Source organism: Nesoenas mayeri (genome assembly GCF_963082525.1).
Source record: "Nesoenas mayeri genome assembly, chromosome: 4".
Lineage (NCBI taxonomy): Eukaryota > Metazoa > Chordata > Aves > Columbiformes > Columbidae > Nesoenas > Nesoenas mayeri.
Window position 1 is genome coordinate 43045348 of NC_137540.1, and position 26573 is coordinate 43071920.

The window sequence follows — 26573 nt, forward strand, 5'->3', positions numbered from 1 at the left end:
AACCTACAAATGTTGAAATTGTTTTCAAAAACTGAGTGATGCTAAGGAGACAGGGATTCTATAGCAATTTTAGGTGTCAGCACTGTTATTGGCAGTAACTGTGTGTACGTTAATAGTATCTTGAATGATGTTTTCACTTCCAGTTTTCACAATGCGTGAAAATTAAACAGCAGTAGGAGATATTCCTGCCTGAGAACTCTTCACTCCCAATATTAAATCCATTAATACAGGAGGTGTTCCCCTGCACGTCATGATAGCCCCAGCTCCAGCACGGCTGCTCATGGGAGCAGTTAGCAAATGGGTAACGATCTCTTGTGGAGGATAAGCGCTCACCTATGCTCTCCTCCTGTTTAAATCCTTCCCTGAAGTGAGTTCTCCTCAGTGACGTGATTTAACCCTGGCCAGCAACTAGGACCACACAGCCACTCACGCCTTCCCAAGTGAGAGGGGGAGAGAATCGGAAAGGGGAACTAAAAAAACTGGAAAGGTCACAGGTTAAGATAAGAACAGTTTAATAGAACAGCAAAGGAAGAGGAAATAATATGTACAAAATGAGTGATGCACAATGCAGTTGTTTACCACCCACAATCTAACAGCCCATTTGTTCCTGAGCAGTGGTATTTGCCCCCCTGGCCAACTCCAGTTTATCTACTGAGCATGACATCATATATAAAGAATAGCCCTTTGGGTCAGCTGTCCTGGCTTTGCTCCCTCCCAGCTTCTTGTGCACCTGGTAGAGCATGGGAAGCCAAAAAGCCCTTGATCACCCAACAACAACCAGAACATCCATGTATGATCAACATTCTTTTCATACTAAATCCAAAAGACGCACTATACCAGTTACTGGAGAGAAAATGAACTCTGTCCCAGCCAAAACCAGGACTCCCGGCATGCTGGGGTCAGCTCGGCACACGGAGCATGACAAATGTTGCCCTGAGTCAGTGGGGGCCACTTGTGTCCCTGTTTCTCAGGACAAAGTCCAGTCACTAGTGAGAGGGTCATCCTGAATTTCAGTGAAAAGATGAGGAGCAGTACATGTTTATAAGGCCTGTGCCTTGGCATCGAGGTAAATTTGTCCAGCGTACTACTTAGCAGCTGTGTGGAGGGTGTCATGCTGAGGAAGCCCCAGCTTAACACTGAACAGTGTCTATTTGGGAAAATTTGTCGGCAATGTGCGAGAAAGGTGAAATAAGCAGAGCGGCACAGCTCAAGGTGGAGATGGTCACACTGGATTTTTATGCAAAGAAGGAGCCCAGTAGTAATTCAGTAGGAAGAATACCACTTCTGCACTACCTGGCGTCCCTTTGAGGTCTCCTGGTAGTACATGAGCTTATTTTGTGTGAAATGCTAGTCACCGCCTAAAGTATTGCTTCTGACGGGTAGAAAAACAAGGTAATCAAATCAAGGGAAAAGGTGTCATTGTACCTAATTTAAAATGTCAAAAAAACCCCTGTGCAAACTATTGTAATGTAATCCATCTGAAAATGTAAAAAGCTATAATTATAAATATATATATAAGATTGGTTCTGTTCACAAGGCAAATAGATGGTGGGTTTAAATTATGTTCAAGAGTACATCTGACAAGTAATGACTTTTCAAAGTGACGTGTGTCTAATTGAATAAACGAAGTGGAGAGTTGTAATGACAAGGCGGATGCGCTGGAGAAATTTATTCAGAAGAAAGTGTAGACAGAGTTTGTACGGACATCTCAGGCTACTGCAGTAAACAGTCTAATGTACATCTTTTAGTCTGTGATAATAGAGGAGAAATGTGAAGGACCAATTTTTCAAGGTAATGACAGAATAAATCAGGTGCAATAGTGCACTGTGCTGACTTGTAGAATTCCTCTGATGAAAATTATAGAACTCAGCTATTTCAGGCAAAATTATGGTGCCATGATTGTCATAAATGATGTAATCATAGGAGAGGGGATTTTGTATACTGTTAATGCATTCTGGCTTTAACTATTCATGAAAAATACGTTCTCCCTCTTTTGATTTAGATTACTTATTTAGATTACTTGCCGTTAGGTTTCCATAAACCATTTTCATTCTTCTCGATTCTATCATGTATATTGGTTTTACGTTTATAATCTCCTAAATTTTAGAACATTAAAAAGTAGTGAAGACATCTAAAACATTTAAAGAGGAAAACAAAATATTTTTTACTCATATCTTCCAGTATAAAGGGTGCATTGTGTGAGTGGGGAGAGAAGGAGGAATACATCTTAAATTTCTTCTAGGCGTCTCAAAAGAGAAATGTATCCTTCAGCCCCAAGCTGCCTTTGAAACTCTGGGCACACAATCAATAAAACACATATCAGTGTAAAGTACAAAGTGACACGGGCTTTACACGGATTATACCATGGAACGACATACTGTGACTTACGAGTATACCCATAATGGCTGACCATTTGTAAAATACACCTCAGCGGATTCATTGAGAGAGATAATAACGAGGGACCTGGCAACGTTTTAAAACACTGTGAAGTCACACTTTTTTTCCTAAGACCGAAGATTTAACATAAAGCGTGCATTTTTCTTCTCAGATTTCCTATGGAGGCTATAAGGAAGAAAAATACTGCTGGCACATTGCTTTGTCTTCATGAAATTATTGTTCCTTTCATGCCTCAAAGCAGAATTAAGTTTAAGAGGCAGGTTGGCCTGGCACCACATTTTTTTTGTTGTTTTGACATTTTTAATAACTGCCTATAACTGCAGACATGGTATTGAGGCAGACTTTGTTGCCAGAGGTACATTTTTATTGTGAGCGGGGTATAGAGTCTTTTATAATGTGAAACTGAGGCAATCTCCAACTTCTTGAAGTAGTTCCTTAATTAATATTTACAATTTGCAGCAGTAATCCACTTTAGATTACATTTGACAGCACATTCATAATTAGTTATACTAGGACTTTAGGAATACAATTTGCAAATATGTATTTTTTTCTTTTTTTAGAGTACAGGCACAGTTAGAATTTCAATCATTTCTGGGGAGTTTCAAAACTGTCAGAATTTAGGAACACAGACCTTGAGTTTATTCAGTACACCTTGAATTTCCTTCCACATGAGAATTTTTATTTTGAATTATAACTTAAAATTATTAACAGTTAAAAATAAGCATGACTGAAAATTTATTTGGGTATGAAATGTTAGTATATTTAGTGTTGCTACTACCTTTTGTGGACAAAATAATGCTTGGTGTGTCTGACGTAAATATAACGATGTTTTAACAAAATTCTCTTGTAGTGAGAGAAATATGGTGATGAAGTCCATTAAGTGATATTAATCAACTAAAAGACTATTTGGAACACTTGTGTATTTTATGTACACACATTGACAGTTTGGGTTTTTTGTGTGTTTTTCGTATTATCTGCCAGGAATTCTCTACAAAGGAAATGGTGAAAATCAGTTTATATCTCAGCAACCCCCAGTTGTCAGTAGCATTATGGGCAATGGAAGACGACGCAGCATCTCCTGTCCAAGTTGTAATGGTCAAGCTGATGGCAACAAATTATTGGCTCCGGTTGCCTTAGCTTGCGGGATAGATGGCAGCCTTTACGTGGGGGATTTCAACTACGTTCGGCGGATATTCCCATCTGGAAACGTCACCAGTGTTCTGGAGCTAAGGTATGGGGGTTTTCTCATCTCGGACTTTTGGGGTTGTGAATTACTGGTGCAAACTGAAGTACGGAACAAGTTTCTGACATTGCGTAAGTCAGAGTTTCCCAATGCTTTTGGGAACAAAAAAAGTTGAGTCAAAAGGTTTTAAAACTTTTGAAAAAGTATTTAAAACTTAAGGGAAAAAGTTTTACCCTGGTAAGATATTTTCGCGATGCTTATCTGAACTGTGAGAATTTCATCTACCCAAAGTGATTATTCTGTGGATTTTAAGAGTTAACGTACATAGTTGACATGAGTGGACAAAAGACCATCATTCACCCCTTCACTAATGAGAACTGTAAATGTTGCCTTCTTTTCATCTTTTAACATCCTTTCTGAATGTTTTTCTAACAATGTTTTTCTGTTCTTTTTTACTTGCTCCCACCAAGAAATAAAGATTTTAGACATAGGTAAGCATTCCTTAAGGAAGATTTATATTTTTCTAACTGTTCATTTTTCATATTTAACAAATGAATGCCTATAATGGAGAAGTCATTTCTGAGATGTATTACTAGAAAGAGCAGTATTTTTCAAAAATAATGAGTTCATATGTTTTAGTTATGTCAGCTGTCAGGCTGTGTCGTCCTTTCGGATACGAGTTCCTCTTTTCTCATCACTCTCTGTCTGCAGTCAGGCTTCTTCTCATGCTTGTGTGTGCCCTCCTTTGCTGTCCCCTTGTCTCTGGTCACTCCGGTTTCTCTCTGGCAGCACTTTTGCTGACCCTGTAAAAACTCACTCATTAATCAGATACCCCAAATATGAGGAGAATGGCATGTAAGTAATAAAATCATAAAAGTATCAAGTGAGTTCATTTCATTAGCCTTTTGATGCTGAGACTTTCCAGGCTCACATTTAACAGGTTTGTTTCTTTAAAGGTGAACTCTTAATAGTGAAAGTTGAAATTGTCCCCTAATAACACAACTCAGGGAGTTAAGATTTTAAAGTACACCAAGATTCATAAGACCTGGCATCGCTGCAGTAGGGGCAAGAACAGAAAAGTAGGGACATGGTTTAGTGGTGGACTTGGCAGAGTCAGGTTAATGGTTGGACTCAATGATCTTAAAGGTCTTTTCCAACCAAAACGGTTCCATGATTCAAGGAGCCCGTACTCTGAATTAGAGAGACAATGCAGATCAAATTTATTTGCTCAAGTACAAGTGACCTAACATTTTTTCAATCTCAAAGCTGAGCTGCTATCTTTATACACACCACTGCCTGTGGGTGACTAATGCTGATAGGCATTCATGGAAGAAGTAATTTTTAGAAGGACTTTGAAGACAAGGCGGTCATTTGTAGGCTATGGCAGCATCCCAAGTCTGTAGAGAGCTAGAAAAATGTTTAGCAAAATGTGAGAACAGCTTTGAGGGCATTTGTTTAGAATGCACAGAGTGAATGGGAGGAAAAGGGGGACTGAAGCAGGAAGAGTATTTTTAAAAACAACTGTGCATGGAGAGTAATGCAGATGATCTGACAGCTGAAGAATTAAAAAGATCAACATAAGCAAGATAAGAGCAATGGGAAACAAATCATTACGGCTCTGTGTACATGCATTTGCACACGTGTGCACTTAGATTTGAAGCACGGTTACTATGATTTGGTGTAGCCGGAACAAGGTAATTTGTAGTAATTAGTCTTTAGAGGAGCCCACGTTGGTATGTAACCGCATGTTTTTCAGAGCTACTGCCAGGAATTAGGTGATGCTGCATGAATCAAGAAGTCACTGACTGTGGATTTTAGTCTTTGTGTTTGTTTTTATTGGTAGAACGCAAAAGCCTAATATTATTTCAAGCCAGAATGAAATAGAATAAACTCTGTGCAGCTCTCTAGCTGCTTGGCTGCTTATCCCCGTACTATTTTTGAGATCTGCATAGTGTGCATAGATGTTTTCTGACTAGAAAACAAACATGTTTTGCACTGGACAGTTACTCAGTTCCTCAAATTGTGCTTTGCTCCTGTGAATTAATGCATTTGTCCTGTCAGCTAAAGCTGCCTCAGCTTTTTCACCTTCACTTGAAAAGAAATGCTGAAGTTAGGCCTGTTGTATTACTCTGAAAGGGACCATTATACATCTAAGTGTTACAGATTGGAGAGTTCATATTGATTCAATAATAATCTATGCATGCACCAAGTTTGGTTTTGTTTTTTTTTACTAAAATGAGAAAATATTCTTAAATTACCAGCTGTATCTTTTTGGTTTGAGGCAGATACAATACTTTCTTTGAGAAGCATCCCAAATAAGAGGTTTGTAATTTTAGTTGGAATTAATGGAAACATAGAAATGTTTTCATATTTATGACAAGAACCACTTTAAAAATCATTTTTACAATGAAAAAATGCATTAGGCATAAGTTATTTAGTTATTGATGACTGTTCCAACAATTGAAAAATATGACTGAGGCAATGTTAGATGAGTTGAAGTTCTTCAGATTTTAGTAGTATAAGAAAGGACTTTATTTTAAATTACAATGAAATAAAATTTAATTGCACATTTCACATTTTGCTATGTGATTGTATTTGAAGTGTCTGCAAAGTTTCTTAAAGACCAAAGTAATCATGTAAATGGGTATAATTTAATTTGCAGTCTATGGAGGTATAAATAATTTGTACACTTCATAGTGATCACATTAAATGATCTCCATGTAAATTAAGTTTTCAAAAATACCTTTAACTATTTAGCACATTGGCAATAATAGATTTCTAACAGACAAATTTAAGCCTGCACTTAATTGTTTTCAGACAGGCTGTCCAGCACTCAGCTGTACAGCAGAGCTTTTGAAGAGCTGCTAATCACTGTGTGTTTGATTTCATTAGTCTGCTTCCCTTGGTTTCTTCATTCTGAACCAACACGTTGAAAGTCTTAAAACCAAAGAAAATCCCATTTATGCAACACATTTTTTCTGTGTTTTTGTAATTGGATAGCTATAAAAATCTGTCCCTGCTAAAAGACATAATTTGTTCACAAGTTGTTCCTGTTGGTCTCTTGTTGCTTTTTCCAAGTGGCAATACATAAAAATGTGTTACATTAGCACAGTTATGTATTTACAAAACGTGAAGTACAGCATTCTGCGAACAGATGTTTGGCTATCACCAAGACTGGTAGATCTGTTTAAGCAGCCCTTTTGCAAACAGCATAAGTAGGACTGACTGTTCTGACACACTGCTTCAATCCATGAGGAGAGCATCAGAAATTACCTCCTGTATTTACATGACCTTATTTCAGCTCTTTGTGCCATAAATTAGGTCAGAAATCCCAGCTGCAGTGGGTTAAGTTTCTACATCATAATATATCAACCCCAAAGTTGCTCTCCCGGCCTGTTTTTTTCACCGGCAGGGGAGAAAAGACAGGAATTCTCAATTATGTGGCACCAGTGGAGAGGCAAAGTACACGTTTCTGAGAAAATGGTTAGCAATATATATTTTCACTCTAATAAAGACTATGTTGGCATAGTTAGCGGGTTTGTGCCAATGTATACAGTTATTTGAAATATGACTCTGAGTTAAGAACAGAAAAGCTCTGCTCGGTGCTCTGGTGGAAAAGATGACATTTCTTAATGTGTTAAATCATGCGTATCACGTCTTTGAAAGCAGTGGATTAAACAAATACTTATGAAGGATGTCTTATCTCTTGCCTGTGAACTAATAATATGAACTCTCCCTTATCTGTTTATGAATTATATAAACCATGCACCCCAGCAGCCTTATATAAATTATAATAAAACAGATAGGATGATAACAGCAACAAAGTGTAAGCAAGGGCTGAGGTCTTGCTGCAAAGTTTGGAACTGGATCAAGGTTTCCAGAAAGCCTGGGATTTTTTAGACTCTACTGTGTTCTGTGGTTTTGATTTGGCCTAATACAGAGACAGGAGCTGTCTCTAATGACAGAGAACAGGACGGGCCTCTGAGCATCACAGACAAAATGGATCTTCTGTCCCAGAAAGACGAGTAGTCTAGACTGGACTGCCTGTGACACAGCAGAGAGACGAGAACTGAGAAAGGCTTTGGGGCCACGGCCTGTGCTACCTGTCTCTAGAGCATCACCATTGGTTTTAACTGTTGGTGTGTTGCTACACACTGCATAGGAATTGAAAGCTTTTCTTCTTGTTCCAGTGTTAGCTGCCGTTAATTACAGCATATGCAATGTATAATTCGTTTTACAGCAACAACCCAGCTCACAGGTACTACCTCGCAACTGACCCCGTGACAGGAGATTTGTACGTTTCCGACACGAACACACGCAGGATTTATCGCCCCAAGTCACTCACAGGTGCAAAAGACCTGACCAAAAATGCTGAGGTAATAGCAGGAACAGGGGAGCAGTGCCTGCCGTTTGATGAGGCAAGGTGTGGTGATGGAGGCAAGGCCGTGGAGGCAACTCTCATGAGCCCTAAAGGTAAAAGGAGTTCTCTCTCCATAATTTTCAAACTAATACAAAACTTCAGGGCCGGGGGTGTGATCACGTTTCATTACTGAACGCATTAGTTGGCTCAGAAATGTGGTTTTGAGTAATTTCTTTTAACTGGAAAGACCATTGAGAAAAAGAGCTATGGGGTACTCGGGTTGATTTTTTTAGGAAATATTTGGCTTTCATGGTTATTGAGCATTTTTAAATGCTCATTTAGATTATGCATTTGGCAGGCAACAGTGAAGCTTTAAAATCACTGTTGCTTTTGGTCCCACTTATCCCATTTTTAAGGTTAATTTAAAAGCCAGACCCATGTCAGCACACTCATCAATTAACAGCAAATGTGATCAACAGGAGTAGATTTCATACTGCACATTGGTTTATGAGGCAAAATATGTGTATAAGCTGTTTTACTACCTACTGCCAAAGACTATGTATTTGGCCCTTATTTTCCACTAGATAATGTGCCACTTACACCCTTACTGGTGGGTAAGATATTCACTGCTAGTGCAAGAAACTAATTTCTATTCTCCTCAATAAAGGAATAGCCATTGACAAGAACGGGTTAATCTACTTTGTTGATGGGACCATGATCAGAAAAGTAGATCAGAACGGAATAATATCCACTCTGCTTGGATCCAACGACCTGACCTCAGCACGACCTCTAACCTGTGATACCAGCATGCACATCAGCCAGGTACGCTGTAGCCGCTGCCTGTTTGGAAAGCTGAGCTGGGGCTAGAAATGCAAATGTAGCTTTCTTGACCCTTAAAGTAAAACTGGGTGGACTGTGTAATGGATATTTTAACAGCAGGCTTTGGGGAGAAAGAAGCGTGTTCCAAGGGCGTGAATCGCAGTGTGTCCTCTTAGCTGTTAATGCTGCTGTATTCAATTTTTCTGCCCATAAAGTCCAGTTTAGTTTAGAACAGCAAAACTATAAGCAGGAAACATTAAGTCTGGTAGTAAATACTAGGAGAATGGCAGATCTGTGAGAATGGTCTTGGCACGTTGATGTTTCCTGAATCACTAACAGCCTACTAGAGTGAATGAGAGGATATATACAAAATAACATATTTTTCTATTTGTCTCAAGAAGCTTGTTTAGGTAAAAAGGGACATCACAACATCACTAGTGGTATATTTAAAAATGGAGTACAGTACAGTGTTTTGTAACCTGGAAGGCAGTAAGCTATTTTTGCTATTACTAGAGTAAAAGACAAGTCCTGCCCTGAAAGTATATATTTACACTTCAATATCTCTCTATTTTCATGTATGCATTTATGATACAGAAAAGTATAGTATTTACTGGAGGGGAAATTCAACCTGTATTATAGTTGCAATGCAACTGGCTTTTTTCCAATAAAACAGATATTCAAACACTGTTCCCCTTGTCTCCCTGAAAAGCTTTAGTTTGCTGTATGTATTGTCATACAAGTCTTTTTGTCGTGATTGGTTACAGCAGATGAAAAATATCCTTACAGTGGTGTCTAGAACTGAAAGTCAATGAATTCATTTAATCTGCGAGGGTTAGCCATTTCAAAATCTCTTCTCTTTGTTAAGGTTCGTCTGGAATGGCCTACAGATTTAGCTATCAACCCAATGGATAACTCCATTTATGTTCTGGACAACAACGTGGTTTTGCAGATCACTGAAAACCGCCAGGTTCGCATAGCTGCGGGGAGACCGATGCACTGCCAGGTGCCCGGAGTGGAGTACACGGTGGGAAAGCACGCGGTGCAGACCACGCTGGAGTCAGCCACTGCCATTGCCGTGTCCTACAGCGGGGTTCTGTACATTACAGAAACTGATGAAAAAAAGATCAATAGGATAAGACAGGTCACAACTGATGGAGAGATCTCGTTAGTTGCTGGAATACCCTCAGAATGCGATTGCAAAAACGATGTCAACTGTGACTGTTACCAAAATGGAGATGGTTATGCTAAGGATGCCAAACTTAATGCCCCTTCCTCCTTAGCTGTGTCTCCAGATGGCACCCTGTATATTGCTGATCTGGGAAATATCAGGATACGGGCTGTGTCAAAGAACAAACCCTTCTTGAATTCAATGAACTTTTATGAAGTTGCTTCTCCAACTGACCAAGAGCTTTATATCTTTGATGTCAATGGTACTCACCAGTACACTGTGAGTTTGGTCACCGGAGACTACCTGTACAACTTTAGCTACAGTAATGACAATGATATTACTGCGGTCACGGACAGCAATGGCAACACTCTTCGTATCAGACGGGATCCCAACCGGATGCCAGTAAGAGTGGTCTCTCCTGATAACCAAGTCATTTGGTTGACGATAGGCACTAACGGATGTTTGAAAAGCATGACTGCGCAAGGGCAGGAGCTTGTCTTATTTACTTACCATGGCAACAGTGGACTTCTGGCAACTAAAAGTGACGAGACTGGATGGACCACCTTTTTTGAGTAAGTACATGGAGTCAGACGGCTTTCAGTTTCCTTGAGTTACATGTTACCATTTGAAATATTTCTGGAGACTGATGAAGTAACTTTAAAGATGACCTTGACAACAAAAAGCACAGAAAGATACTTTTTGTTTCCCATGCTGTCTTCCTCTGTCTGACTTATTCTAAACATATTGGGTCTGAATAATTTTAAATTCATTATTTTTAATTTCAGTTTTATATAACAAAATAATAGTGAGACAACATTTCAGTCTTGTCAAGAAAGCTGTAACTCAAACAACCACGATTTTATAGATTTGCATCAAAAACCCATTTGCTCATTAGACTGACATTGTTCTGTAGCAAATAACTGACAAGAAATTTGTCTTCACTGCTCAGTATTTTTTTTCTTTTTTTTTCTAAGTAAAAGCATGTCTCCATGGTCTACTACCCAAAAAAAAAGGCTGGGTGGGTATTTTTTTTGAAGTGGTAAAAGGTTGTGCTGCCCTGAGTGGGCAATGTGCAGGAAGGATGTCCTGGATGACACGCAGGCTTTCGCACAGGTGGACCTGGGCAGAAGCTGCTGCGAAGAGAGATGTGGGCTGTGGGAGGAAATGTCATTCCTGTAGGAATAACCTGAAAACAGAGACCACCAGGAATGTGTCAGGTGTGAGCACAACAGTGAGGAGTATTAGTGGAACAGTAGGACGTAGTTTTTCCAGCCTCAGAAAAAAATCTTTTCAGTGAATTGCTTTACACTGTGTTACAGTCATTAAGTCATCAATGCTTGTTCATAGCAGCCAGATTAGCAAAGCATTTTACAGAATCCTCGATTACATTGACTAAGGGAGGTCATGACAATTTATAGATAGAATGGCAGAACCTGAGAGATCACATACGCGTTTTATAGGTGCCATCATCCCCAAATGAGCTGAACTGTAAACTAGTATGCCAGACAACATGTTAACAAAAATACAGCGTAAAATACAAGCAATTTATTTCAAAAAAATATCGATGTAGAATTAACACAGATTTTTTGCAGTCATCTCTGTCAACTGGAAAAATATGTGTATTTTTAAATTGCCTGAAACACATTCCAAAGTTGGGTAAAAATGTGCCTCTGAGTGGAAGACGTAGAGTTAGTACGATAAGAAAAAATGTTAGAGGGCCTTCAGCTGATGTATTCAGGATTACAAAGGGCATCATGAAAATCCAGTAAGTCCCTCTTCTTTTTCTTTTTTTTTTTCTTTGTTGTCCTCTTTTCTCTTATCTTTATGATGAAATGCAGTAGCAACTGCTGCCAAGGTCAGGGCCTAAAAAAAAAAGCTTTCAATTCAACACACATGATAAAGAAAATAAAGTGCCAGTGTCAGGCAATGGCAGCAAAGCCAAACATCTGTGTTCTGAGATAACTTCACATTTCTGTCAGTGTACATTTGGCTGAGGCAGTGTGCAGGAGGACTCTGAGCACCTGTATCTCCCTCCAGCCTTCACACATGCCCATCAGAGACAGGAGAGCAGCAGGTGCTGCCTCACTGCATATTGTGTCCTGAAGTGGAGACAGAGCTAGAAATGCTGATCCCTAACAAAGACAGCAGGTGGAATGGCGCTACTGCCAGTTTTAAGGTATTCTTACAATAATCTGTAAATTGGCAGGGCTTTGGTAGTGGGCACGTTCCCAAAGCATTAGCGCAAGTCTGTAATATTTAATTGTGCAGTGGTGTATCCACTGCGTATCTTTTTAGGTCCTGCCAAGAGGACACAGAAGCACAGCAAGGATTCACAGAGAAATGAGAAACTGGCTGGGAGGGCTTGTGTCCTCCTTCTCATGAGTTAGCCCTGTTCTGCGTGCTGAGAGACCACGGCACAGCTTCACACGGGCCGGGAACAGTCATCCATTTCCACAGACAGCAAATGTGCTGTTTGACTGTGACACACACAACTGCTTGTTTCCAGCAGGCGAGTTGGGCAAGGCGGTCAATTTGGGGGATAGTGAAGTCCTTTAGTGAAATTATGGCATCTGCTGGGTACAGCAGGCACTTTAAATCATGCTGGCATTCCTACTGCCTAATTGAGGACCTAGAGTTTTAATCAGGGCAGTAATTTCTCACCATGTTGCCTGTAGTTTTTGTGTAGCCTACTGTGGTGTACTGCACAAGTAGCTGCTGACTCCTGAATGTATCTTAACAGTGTCTGCATGATCGAAAAACTTGGATATTATATTCAGTATTAAGTGGCTGATAAGTCTATATTTTTCATCATAGGGAGAATTTATGGTACTGTGTGTCATGAGGTACATTGTTATTTTCTGAGTCTATAGATTGCCATCTTTCACACCTGATCTGCTTTCATGCAGGCTTTCTGGTCTAAGTTAGGTTAGGTCCAGCTGGCTTACCCAGAACCCAAAGGGCAGGCTGTTCCCCTCAGTAAGTATTACTATTATTTCCAAGCTGCTGTTTATGCTCTTCTTAAACAATTACCTCCGACCAATGTCTCGTTAGAATTGCCAAGCTGAAATAATTATGGAGAAAGCAAGGCAATTTCACTCACCTCGAATTTGCAAGTGTATGAGGCTTTTGCAGAAACAAAGATATGAATCTCTTCCCCGTAGCCATGGTGGAGCTGTAATCTGTTTAATTGCAACAAGGAAGATTCAGATTAGACATGTGGAAAAACTTCACGGTGAAGATTTTGGAGCCCTGGAGCAGACAGACTATGACAGTGACCCCTTGCCCTTCACAGGCTGTCTTTAAGAACAGATTAGACATCTTTCAGGACTAACACAGGAAGAGCAGATCCTGCCTTGGGGTGTAGGGGCTGGACCACATGACCTCTCAAGGTCCCTTCCAGACATGTTTTCTGTGATGCTCTGTACAAGTTAATACCAAAAATAAAAAACCGCACTGATTATATAAAGCTACAGGGAATAAGGGGGGGGGGGGGGGGGGGGGGGGAGTGGAAAGAACTGTGTTATTTTTCTTGCCAAAACAGCATTCTTAAAAACATCCATCGGGCATCATAGCTGCTTACTTCTTTTCAACATAAAATCCCCATGCACCAAATTTGTGTCTGTGTATTTCCCTTTTGAAGAAAAGTAGATATAAACATGACTATTTTGCTATTTTTTTACTGTTAGGCTCAGCAGACATTATTGTGACTTTGCTTTTCAGTGCTCATTATTTTTGTAGCATTAAATCTGATTAGGCCAGGTTTCCAGAGACTTCTGCTACTACTGGGAAAATAGATGGAAACCATGTATCATGTAAGGGCTTGTGTGGGGGTGACACAGTACACACCTGTACGCCTCTCTCTCTCAGCTTTTGCGTATTCATGTTTGTAGGTAGTGTGGCCTAAAATGTTTTCAACTGAAGAGTTTCCTGTTATAAAAAAGGGAGTCTTATTAAAACAGAAAGGTTTCCCTCAAACATTAGGCAAAGAATAAGAAATCAGAAAAAGAAATCATTCTGACTTCTTTGTTCTGTTTTAGTAATAGCAAAATATTTCAGTTTCGTTGCTGAATGCATTTTCTTCTAATATCAGAGTTTATTTATCTATTTCATTTACTCTGTTATATTATTCAGATTCTCAAAATATTTTCGGAAGGGGATAGAATTTTTATATTCCATGGTGAACTTAGACTTTCTTCCTGTTGTTAAAACCTCCAGTGGAGTAAACATGTCGGGTTTTTTTCCTATCTCTGAGTATGGCTGGGTTCTTTCACCCTTTGGTTGTGACACGTCTGTTTAAATGACAGAAGTTACACTGGAGTAAAAATACTGTGTTTCTAACATTAAAAAGATCACTCTCTGGAGCCAATTCAGTAATAAGTTAACTATCTTCATGTGCAGATCTGTTTGTACAACTGGAGCATGGACCCAAAGAAGTTAATTTCAGTTGAGTTCTCAGATATTTGAGAGCAGATTTATGAAAATAATACCTTTTTTAAAAAAAATTTTTAGAACAACTTTTCATTGAAAAGAGGAAACCTTTTAAAAAATATTGCATACAAAAAATTTACAATGGCTGCTCTAGCACATATTTAAGCACTTGGACTTGTTTCTTTTCATGGCATTTGCCACAGTCTAAATCACACTAATATCAGAACTAAAAGAAATTTACTTCATTTTGTTTAGTCTGTACATTAATTAATCTAGAGTTTATTTTGTTTAGTCTCCACTTTGCCTGAAGAAGGGAAGGACTGGCATACCGGAAATACTGTTTTTACACTCTTTGTTGTTTTTAGTCATAGAATGATAGAATGGTTTGAGTTGCAAGGGACCTTAAAGAGAATGATAGAATGGTTTGAGTTGCAAGGGACCTTAAAGACCATGTAGTTCCAACCCCCTGCCATGGGCAGGGACACCTTCCACTAGACCAGGTTGCTCAGAGCCCCATCCAGCCTGGCCTTGAACACTGCCAGGGATGGGGCAGCCACAGCTTCTCTGGGCAGCCTGTTCCAGTGCCTCACCTCCCTCGTGGTGAAGCTTTTCTTCCTTATATCTAATACAAATCTACCCTCCTTCTGTTTAAAGCCATTACCCCTTGTTCTATCACCGCATGCCCTTGTAAAAAGTCCCTCTCCAATGAAATTCTACAGTTAAAATTGAAAGTAATAACTTGAATTATTTAGGATACCATATAATATTTTTTCCGTATTTGTTTACAGACTTTCATTTTTTTATATCTTTATGGAGAAATGGATTTCTAAATTCCTATTTTGTTAAGGGTTATAGTCTGCAGATCAAATTTGACACTTTATATTTCACAAATGTGTACTCTGTAAAGTACTGTTACTAAAATTCATAGTAACTTATCTGTTATCGAAGGTCTCAAAGACTTGCTGAATAAAAAAAATATTAACAGAGCATTCACAAAAAGGATTGGAAATACACACAACAAAAAACCAATGGAGCCATATGAAGCTAAAAGTCTTCCAGATTAGGTTTTATAATGAAATTATAATATTAAACCACGTATAAGAGTAATCAGCCTAATCAAATTCTGTTGTTATAAAATTCTGAGATATCTGAGCTGGAAACTATTAACTGTAACTGCATATTATGTATGCATAATGTGAACATTTAAACAGATAAGTCTTAGCAGTTGAACTAATTGTATGCATATTAGCATTTCGGAAGTGCTATTTCCTAGCTAGCCTATGACATATTTTTCTGCAGCAGTTTCCATTCTGCTTTTACGTACAGAGAGCTAAGCCAGATGCACCAAAAGAGCATTTTCTCTAGACCTAGTTTTTGAAGTATCAGACATTGACTCCTAAAAAGCCTTTAAGTGCCCCTCTGCAATCACTCAGTTGTGTAGGAATTCAGACCCACACCCAGCCTGCAACTCGGGGTCGCTGTTAAAGCCCTGACATGCCAGCAGGTGACAGCCAGGCTTTAAATTCAGCTGAAAATGGGTAAAAAGCTCACTATTAATTGCAAGTTTGACAATGCTCAAGAGGGCAAATTATTCAAGAGAAAGACTGCTATTACTCATGATACTTAATCTGACTAGAAGTGTAAGGCAGCCTCTGAGAAGGTCCCAAGCATCTTGTTCAGCCCTGCTTCTTCTGAATCATCTCGCTACCCCGAGTCATTCCCTGGGAGCCGCTGGAAGCTGAGTATGGGCTCGGGCTGTCACAACTTCGTTGCTCTCACTCAGCTTGCTCCATGATTGCTTTGTGGAACTCCAGCAGAGACGTTACAGGAAAGTCCAATTGTTGAACTGCTGGCCTGCTGCCTTGCTAGCCTCTGGCTGCTTTGTGTTCCTCAGGTTGCTCCAGGAACTGGTGGAAGTTACTCTGCAGTGGGCCTTAGCTGTCTGGGCAGCACCTGCTGAGGCTGCAAACTGCGTGAGTCCTGAGAGGTAGTAAAGGATGGATCATGGTCAGCCCACTGTCAGGTGTCTGGGATCCAGTCCTCCATCTTCCCAGCCCAGGTGCTTCTGCACACTCCTCTGTGAAAAGGCAACTGTTGCTGTATCTCACACCTCCCCTGGATGGCACAGGCTGCACCTGCTCTCCTTTGGCGTCCTCTAACCCCTTTGGTTAAACTCAAATTACTTTCCTCCCTTAGCCATGAATCAATTCCAGTAGCCACTGCTTCTTTTTTCTTTCCTGCCTTCTCTCCTCTTGCCTTCCTCTCCTTTTAGGAGCAGCATCAGCAGGCAGAGATATGATCCAGAGTAAGATGCTTCCTCCTCTTCCCTGCAAATTCACTGCATTTCTTCCATGTCTTGTCTTTGCTCTCCAGACCTTGCCCTCCTACTGTGTTTCCTTGCTTTCTTACCTTGTATCGTGTTCCTTCCCATGTCTCCCATCACTTCTCTGAGGCATGTTTGACTTCCCTGCCTTCTCCTTTCCCAGCAGTGCATTTCTTCTCAATATCCCCTCTTGTATCTCTTGACAGTTCATCCAATGTTTCCCTGGGCACTTAACGCCCTGAGCTCATTTGTCTTCTCCTTCCCCTCCTCCCTCTCCCACTCAATTCTTGTCTCAAAAGGAATGCAACAGCAATCAAAGAGAGTGACACTAGCAAGCAGAGCCCTTACAAGTTTACTTTGTTCCCACAGTTAAATTAATGAGCTTTCCAGCCATTCTGGAAGGGTGGTGAAGTCATGCAGAGTGTGAAATCCTTAAGATAATTTTACAGACTAGGGAGAATTGCAGGTAAAAATCTGTTTTCACTGTGTGCTGCTGAGTATCACCCTTTACGCATTAGGCTTTTATGAATGATGCATTCAGTGCTATGGTTTCCTTAAAACTGTGATGCAGAGTAAGATGCTGCCTCTGGCCTGGACTTGTTTTGTTTCCTCACGTACCAGGCGCATCATCTGTAACTGTCAGCATTTGGCAACAGGAAACAGATGATATTTTGCAGTTCTTCTCTTGCTTCATCTTAATGCATTGCTTGTGGAGTCTGACTTAGAAATACTGAGATTTGGCTTGTAAGAAGTCTATGGAACTTCTGCTGAAACATTTAGATAAAAGCAAATATTCCATTTTGATCAGGTAAAAATTATCCCCCATTCACTTGCACTTTTACTCTATATTAAGATGTTCACAGTTTGCTTTTTGTAATTAATATTTCCATACCTTTTCCTGTAATATTTGTGGGGTTTTATTTTCATATAACATTTCTGTTTCTATTTGTGTTCATATTTTTATCACATTTACGTTTCAGTAGAAAGAATATCTATAAATGCCTCAGTTTTTTCTTGCAATTCTGGGGCTTTCATTCTAATGTGATTGTTTTCTTCCAAATACCGGAACTTTGTACAAAATTGCAATCTGCATTTTTTATCACCTTTAAACAGCATTCTCTGAATGGCCTTGGTATCATAGTGCTTTTTAGATATATCTATTCTTTTGCCATCAATAACCTTATACGCCTTCTGCTTTTACTGCTGCTGCTTTTTGCTTCATCAGTCTAAAATATGGTGGCTATAAAGCAGTTAACCATACTTATTAAAACATTTATGTTCGGCTGATTTTCATGTTCTTCCATTGACTTCCGTGGCATCACATGAGCCCTTGATTGCAAGTCATGACTTAAAAGTGCAGTATCTTTAATCTTCCCATATTACAGTTACTCAAGCAACAAAAGACATATTCTCTTCATTCTTAACTGTCTCTAAACTATCTTTTGGGGAATATTTTTGAGATACCCAGTCCTTTCATAAGTGCCTCTTTACCCACATTGCCTGTCCCAGTCCAATACCCAATACATACATTTCTGGGTCTGGCTGCTTCTCTGTTGTTCAGATGTGGTGCTTCTCCTCCTTTCAACATGGCACAAATTGAAACTCTAGTAGGCATACACTTCTCTCACTGTTTCATGTAGACCTGTGGAGGCGAGGCTGGCCAAAAAGTAATTAGAACTCCTCTCTCTAATCAAACAAGCTATTCCCCTCACTCCAAAAGAACTTGTAGGGAAAAATATCTAGCTGACATGTTTGCTTTGTGCATGGCTATAAGCTGATCTCACAGTTTTCTAAACTGGGGTTGTAACTCAACTTTGCAGTAAATTTTATAGTCATAATACAACGTGCTGTTATGTAAGTTAGTCTTGTAAGACTTGTGCTGACAGCAGAGCACACGCACCTGCTGTTTCAGACTCATCCTGCTTAATAACGAAGTAGCCATGTTAAAAATAATCCATCAATATCTACCATTAGATATCAATGTGAATTTTTTTAGAGAACTTTAGTGTGTTCTCTGATTGCTCTGATATCAGTAGTATATCTCGACTGATAGACATCTACCCATTTCTTGGTTGTTGAATGTTTACTGTTCCTTGTCCTTAGTACTAGGCTAAGTAATAAAAGCCTAGAAACCATTGAATAGGTAGTGATATCAAAATAGCAATGCTGAAGATACATATTAACATTATTACATCTTATATGTATAGATATGAGAGATGAAGAAGCACTTTGATTTCTGTCAAGGAAGTCAGCATGTGATGTCTCTGTGGTTTTGGAAAGCTCTTAGAACTAAGGGTAGTTCAGCAAAAAATACTGTATTTCCTGTGAATGACATAAATGTCCTGCACGGTCAATCCAGTCAGCTCTGCTCAGGCTCCTGAAAGCATCTGTTTCACTTCTGGCTTTATCAGGGACTTAATAATACCATTTTTTTCTATTATTGACATGTTAATATTTTTGTCCCATGTTAATCGTCAAACAGAAGTCAGGGAGGCTACAGCCAAGCCAGCTCGCTCTCCTTTACACTCACCTCACTGGGGACGTGGTGTGGTGGGGTGAAGGGCAACTCCAGACCACTCTCTATTTTCAGCATGTTGTAGTCAAACTCACAGTTCTCATTTTCAAGCTTCATCAAGAGATTGGGTCTTCCCCTTGATGTCATCATTATGTTATTTGTCCTCCCCTCAGCTCCACAGTTGTTCTGGACATCTTTCATTTTTTCCAATTCTTCTACACCTTGTGTCTGTCTGTCTTTTCTTTCTCATTTATGGGTTTCCTGAACAGAAATTGCATTGATCCTCCCATCTGTCCTCTTCCCATTCCTTTGCAGGAGCCACTGCCACACCACCTCTGAGAAGCACTCACTTCTGCTACCACAGAAAGAAATAACTTGGGGGGTTTAGCCTGCTTTCCAAAGACGACCCTATTTCCGTAGTCGTAAGCCTTATGCCCGTCAGTAAACAGTTCTAAATTTACCATTTATTAACTTGAATTAATTTCAGCTTACAACAGTCATCAGGTTGCTACTGTTCTCATGAAATAAATGTCCCCAGTGAGGCCAGACTGATTAGCTCTTTAGGGAGCCTACAAGGCACACACAGTTCAAAGTCCTACCAAATTTTCACCAAAGAGGGGCGAGTCTGTCACTTAAACCTACTTTGGCTAGGTATCACACTTGTGCTCTGAAGGAACGTTATTCTAAATCAACTCTAGAACCTGAATCTAGCAGTATTTTTTGAATCACCATGATATTCCACTGTCCTAAAAAGAAAAATAAAATACACCCATATAATTTTATTTTCCTTTTCCTAAATTTCAAACACAATGAAATTTCATAAGCTCATGATGTCCACTTTCTGTGACCCTGTAAAAATACCCTCATAGCATTTTTACCCTTCAAAATTATAAAGGAAAAAAAAAACGAAAAAAAATAATTTAAGGGGGGAAAAGCAGCATTGCAGCTTATTCTGTGAACAAAATGTCCCGCCAAACAGGCAAGCCTTACGTCCTTTTTTCACTAAAGGCCTATGCACTCAGCTCCAACAGTGTAAGCAGACCTCAGAGCAAGGGACAATCTGTCATACAAAGTATATATACAGCAACATTGCTTTTATTTGAAAGGCCATACTCTGGTATTTCTATCAACAAGGCACACAGTTTATTTGTACAGTAATAAATGAGCTAAGAAGTTGGAGGGGAAATGACACAGACACAAGCCAACAGCCTCAGGGAGCGCTAAGATCAAAGACACTGCAGAAGCTGCTGCGGGGCAGGACCTGGCTCTGCACACCCCGGCAAAAACCAGAGTCCAGCCCCTGCGGACCCCATGGGGCTCGGGGGCAGTGAACTCTCATTAGAGGGAAGTTGAAAAGCAGGGAATGAGCGCTGAGGTCTTGTAGATAAAAGCCTGGCTACTGTAATTTAGTCTCGTCTTTGTAAGGACAAGCCCCCTTCAATCAGCGTTGAGTTCGCTATGCTCAGTTTGAAAGGGTATGCACTGCTGAGAAGCACCCCCAGCCTTGGGAAGCTGCTCCATCACCAGATAATGCCTCTCATATAAGCCACATTGCCTCCATCACACTGCTCCCAGTGCAGCCCCTCCCCCTTGTACATACACCGGAGCAGTTCTTCATTTTCAGAAAGCACCATCACCATTAACACTATTTATTTGTGCGAGTTCTTGTGTATGTAAGGTGCATGTCAGAAAAGCAAGTTATTAAAGAATTATTGGTTTGGTGAATGCTCAACAAGAATATACATAGCAGGTGCTTTTCACAGCGAACAGCACAGTCGAGGAGGATCTCAGCACTGCACAGCAGTGAGTGAAAAGTTTGGAAGTCTTCTGGCAAAAAAATAAAGCAGCAGCCCAGCACTACAAAGCTATGTATTGCTTCTTTAATTGCAAAAGCACCACTCCTCCCAAATACCTGTCTCTGGAAGTGATTTTGGATGAGGCTGTGAAGGTGGTCAGTCTTACTGCAGCACAAGCACTGAACTCACACTTGTTTGCCTGGTTGTGCAATGAAGTGGAAAATGGGCATCAAAAACTCCTCTGTACAGAAGTGAGCAAGCTATCATGAGGGAATGTGTTGATTCATTTCTTTGAGCTCCCTTTCCAACAGACACATTTTCTGCAGTGATTTTCATTTAGAGTGTGCCTGTTGTTTTGCAGATGAGTTATGGCTGTCGAGAATGGCCTATTTAGGTGAATTGTTCACATCTCCCTTGTGCTGAATGCCAGTTTACAAAAAAAGACTGAAAACTATCCTTTTAACATCGTGACAAAATAGACACACAAAAAAAAGCCTCTAAAGCTGCACTTACAACAGGAGAAGGTGAAAATAGAAATTGTCAATCACTTTCAAGCTAAGGAAATTTCTTCATTAAACCTGGACTGAAAAATTCATCCTGACCATGTGTCTTAAGATGAAAGACCTGAATTATTTAACCAGTTGTAAAAAGAGTTGTGTAAGACTTTCCCAGATGAAGAGGGGATAAAGACCTTTTCCCCATGGAAGGCAGGCATGAGCTAAAGGAACAGGAAAAGCAGAGCAGCTGCTCGAATTTAAGCTTGAGTTGTCTGACACTTGTTTGAGTAAGACAGAGAAATTTAGCTGATACTAATACTTTCAATGCCCTTCCAGCCTCTGTGGTTTTGTGAGTTTGCATTTTTCTGCCCAAATTCCACTAAAAAAACAAGTAGGTAGATAAATGCCTCTCCAGAATTGGACTTCGGCTGCACTTCAGGTTCTTCCTAGAATCATTTCTGGACGTGTTTTCTGCAATTCCTGTTGATTCATTGTTTCCTCAGAGCTAGGCATGGCAGAAAGGAAAAGGGAGAGGGAAAAGGAGTAGAGCAGAAAGGGAAAAGAAGTGAACTAAGTTTTTTTTCCATATATTTAAAATTCTGTAAGACTAAAAAGAATATTGAATTTTTTTCTCATGCTTAACAATATTCCAGATAAGAAGAAAAAAGGTACCCTTTTTAGACAAGTCAAGTAAAAAAAAAAATTAAAAAAATCAATCCATGTGTTATAATTTACAAGCCTCCTAGCATACATCAAATTGTCATTTATGACACATTTGCTTCTTGTTAAGCAAAACAAAACAGTATTAGCAAGACATACAGCTATCTTATTGTTTATGGTTCCATTTAAATACATGCGTATCTGTTATATCTCAAAAGGAAGTTATAGTTTAATGTTTTGGGTTTACTGATATATTTGGACTCTGAATCCACAAGCAAGTTGCTAAACCTTTTAAGATGTCAGAAACACTGTATGGAAATAAAGGAATATGTGCAGATGGTACTTCAATTAATATTGCTTTTAAAAAGACAGGTTATAAATGAGTGGTTACAGATCCACTGAAGTGTGTATTTCAATGAGACTAAAGAAGAAATGCCAAAATAAAAAGGAGAAATCATTTGTCTGTCCATGCATCTGTAGATTATTTTAACCTTTTTCGTTCTTAGGAGGCTTATTCAGTCACTCTGTAGACAAAAAGCAAAAAATGTGTATTGAAATGGGGAAAGGAACTCAGAAATGGAGCAAAGGGAAAAAAACCCAGAAAACAAATTTCATTATGTTGTAGTTTAGCATCTACTCCTCTCTTTTAACAACCCACATAATGGTTAAAGATGGTCAGAACTGGAGCTCCCAGTACGTTGCCGTGCCCTGTTTTAAACCAGGAGAGCTCTCTACGGGTGATGAAATGATAGTAAAAATGACAGTATAGAAACCATGGGTGTGTTTCCTTTCGATGAGCAAGATAACTGGTTTGTTACTGGTTTAGCAATGCAGTGGTACCCTATCAAGGTGACTTCTGTTTGCTGTAGTTTGCTGTAGTTTTCCAGTATTTGGGAGGGCCTAAACTTGCAGTATGCTACAGGAGGTGGAACAGAAATGATGTATTTGCAAACCAGCACTCTGTAATGTTAAAGACAATGGTCCTCTATGTAAATGTGAACTAAATTGCCTTGACAAGCTGAAGGAGACATTTCATTGCCAGGTTAGGACAGATTTTTCAGTATGTTCCAATGCCTACAACAACAGCATCCTGCACTTCTGAAAGTCAACTTTGAACCTTCTGCTCTCACCTGCCAAGCAGCAGCACCTTGGCAGAAATACAAGGCTTCCTACGAAGAGTTTGAAACAACTAGGGTAACATGCCATAACTTTTTTAGCCGCTCCTGGAAATTCAAGATGCATAGAGGAAATTTTTGATGTGTGTTGAGAGAACGTAACAGTACTTTTCATTTTACTATCAAAATTATACACGCCTATATTATGAAATGCATTCATGCCTCATTTCTCTATTACAGTATCCCAACTAGTAGTATAATCTGTAATTAGTCTTTAAAGAACTACATAATACACATTTGCACCATATGTCTTGCTATCTGAAATGTGCAGGAACCAGCGTGGCTTGGTTTTCAACCTGGCATGTTTACAATAGAAAAAAACCCTCCAAATTACAGAATTTCTTTTATTAAGGAATGTGCTGCAGAGGTCTGTGGGGAAAACAGTATCAGTCATAACTTAGCAATTGGCTTTAGCAGCAACCGTTACTACATACTTCATTTCTACAGCTCCTGATTTTATGTTGAAGTAACTTCTGATACAAAATATTAATAATGCTCTGCAAGTTGGGGCTGAGCTAAATGTGTTCCAAAGTAAGATACAATGCACATGAAAAACAAGTCAAAAGTAAAGAAAGTAGGGCATTTCCATCTGTGACAAAGCTTACCAGGAAGTTATCACTGCAAAGGGAAGTGTCCTACATAGACCAGAACAGAAAATGGTTTGGGAAGGAAAGTAATTAAAACTAAAGGCAATGAACAACGGAAGAGAGACTTCCAGCAGGTAAAGAGTGAAAGGTCAAGAATGTGGGAAGCTAATAATCATTACCTCTTGAGAAATTCTCCCTGCAGAAGGGGAAAACTATCTGGCAGCGGCAGATCATCCTGAAGAAGAAAAAGAATTTGATCTAAGGGGAACTTCAGCTAGCGGTAGTGGCAGCTGCCCCTGCTGCTATGTTCTGTAGTTATTGACCAAATATGAAAGTCATTCTGTTCATGTGAAAGGAAATGAGTTGATGGGATTAATGCACAGGAGGTCTCGCCCAATGAGCAAGTTTCCATTTTAGAGTCTCGAAAAGGTTTATGTGCAACCTGCTCTAGAGGAATTGAAGAGGTTGGCTGAATGGCTTTGCTGTGGAGCCTCGCATAGGAGAAAGATCAGAGAGCTCCATGGTAACACGTGTGCCTGAGCTTGTATTTGGATGAAAAGATCAAAGAGGCTGTGAATTGCCAAATATAGGCGCTCACCCTCTGGACTTCAGATCTCACGCCTTTTAGGGCAATTTAAATATTAGAACATTAGGCTGATAAAATAAATCTCTCAGTCTAAAACTTAGAATCTTGGATGAATAAATTCACCTTGGCAGCAGAAAGCAAGGATATTTGGATGTAATACGAAAAATGGCAGAGGAATGCCCAAAGGTATGAGCAGTGTTGCTATGCTGAGCACTGATAAGGCTTTCATTGTGAGCAAAAAGATATCGAGCATAAAGTAAGTTTAGTATTCAATGTGCTGTGAACAAAATGAAGGACACACATTACAGTCCATCATAAAATGGAATATACAGTAAACTGGAGAAAGGCCTATTTCCTTTCTTTTTGTTCCCGGCTATAAAAGTATGATAAATCCTGTTCTTACCTTTCACGTCTCCATCACATTTTCTTCTTGCACTAGGATGCCTGAGCCGAGAAATCATGACTTTTAACATTATTTCAGCTTTGAAATCAAGTTTTTAATAACACAAATGTGTAGCATGATTTTTTGCTGATCTTTAAACTCTCCACCACTGTAATAATAATAGCTGCTTATCTTGGGTTCATGGTGTGCTTTCATGTATTTGTGAAAGAAGAGACCAGTTCAGGAACTACGGGCACAGAGTCAAAAAAATAATAATATGGAAGCAAGAATGCATAAAACAAGAAAAGCCACGTTCAGTGCTGCATACTGCAGTGAAGCCATACACCGTACTGAATACTATTGATGCATTTTCCAACTCAAGTGGTATACTCACAAATGTGATAATTAATTTCTCACAAATATTGTGATTCAAAGGCTGTAAAGTTCTTCTTATGGGGAAATCTTACCTTCTAAGGCTTTAGGAAGCATTGTTTGAAATAAAGACCAGTACTTGGCTACTGTAATCAAAGGACATAAGTAATTCCAAACAAAACAATTCTACACCATTTTCGAATATAAAGCGGAAAATAGGGAAGGACACTAATTGGACAGGATATGTTCCCTTGGGAGTTAAAAAGGGAAGTTGTGCATGAAAAGAAAATAAGTTTATGGAACTGAGGAATGCTATTGAAGGTAATGAATAAGCTAGCAGTCACACTCATGAACAAGGAACGTCAGTGGGTTTGTTTCGGTTTCCCACATAAATGCACTGTCTTGGCTTGCCAAATCCAGTATGTGAAAAAGAGACAAAATTAAGGCTAGAAACACACTGGAAGAAACCCCATGATCTTGAAATGTACTTAACTTCAAAAAAATAAGTTTCCCCACTTGGATTCCCTGGCCTGCAGTATGGTTTCTGATTTTCAAACATTCTTGTATTTTTTTCTTGTTGCTAAGTGAAAGTCTCATATAAACAAAGGAAATCAACTGTATTAAAAGGATGAAAATGACTGTATGCAAAAATCTGTCAAATCTACAGAGTAAGCAAACTGGAAAAAGAAACTGTTAACCTAATCCTTTCAGTTACAGCAATGCTGTGCAATACTTAGGCTGTTCAGAGAAAGTTAGTGTGTTGGGGGTTAAAACTGTTTGGAATTCTCTCAATTTAAGAAAAAAGAGTTTCTGTAACCTCAGTGATATGCCTGGGACTTTGGTTTGGTTTTGTGTTTCCTTCCCAGGAGCAATTTTGATGATAATTGTAAGCATGAAATGTTGCAGCGCCCCACGAGGACCTGCAGGGTCATGGTCTAGCTACTTTACGAAAATAAAGCTTTCTTCAGCTTCCCACTACACGGTCACAGGAAAGGGAAGGAAAACCCTGAGAGCGAACAGGTCAAATGTGGGCTGGATCACCCTTTGCAGGTACAGGCAGGCTATACTTCTAAACAAGGAGCTTCAGCCAACCACTTAGACTGACCAACCCAAGCTGTTCTACTGGAGGACCTAATCTTAAAAGCAGTTTTATGGCCTGATGCTCACATAATGTTTTACCCCACTATACTGTGACCACAATACATGTTCAGATATGAGCATGGGTCTCAGATCTCATACCAGTGGCATTTAATAGCTGGAGTATACTTAACACAGCATGGGAAAAGACAGGGTTTAGAAGCTGTTTAGAAGAAGGTCTACTTCAA

General features: G+C 39.5%; 1 protein-coding gene across 7 annotated transcripts in view; it reads left to right on the plus strand.

Moving 5' to 3' along the window:
* Positions 1–26573, plus strand: part of TENM3 (teneurin transmembrane protein 3) — a gene marked incomplete at both ends in the record, with an annotated part of 311431 nt that overhangs the window by 269121 nt on the left and 15737 nt on the right. For 5 of the 7 annotated variants that reach the window (XM_080343548.1, XM_080343549.1, XM_080343550.1 and 2 more), the window contains 5 exons: positions 3379–3628; positions 4051–4071; positions 7821–8053; positions 8608–8762; positions 9625–10499. In XM_080343548.1, the coding sequence (XP_080199674.1) occupies positions 3379–3628; positions 4051–4071; positions 7821–8053; positions 8608–8762; positions 9625–10499 (1534 nt within the window). The remainder of the gene's footprint in view (positions 1–3378; positions 3629–4050; positions 4072–7820; positions 8054–8607; positions 8763–9624; positions 10500–26573) is intronic. The other 2 variants (XM_080343552.1, XM_080343554.1) reach the window with 1 other exon arrangement.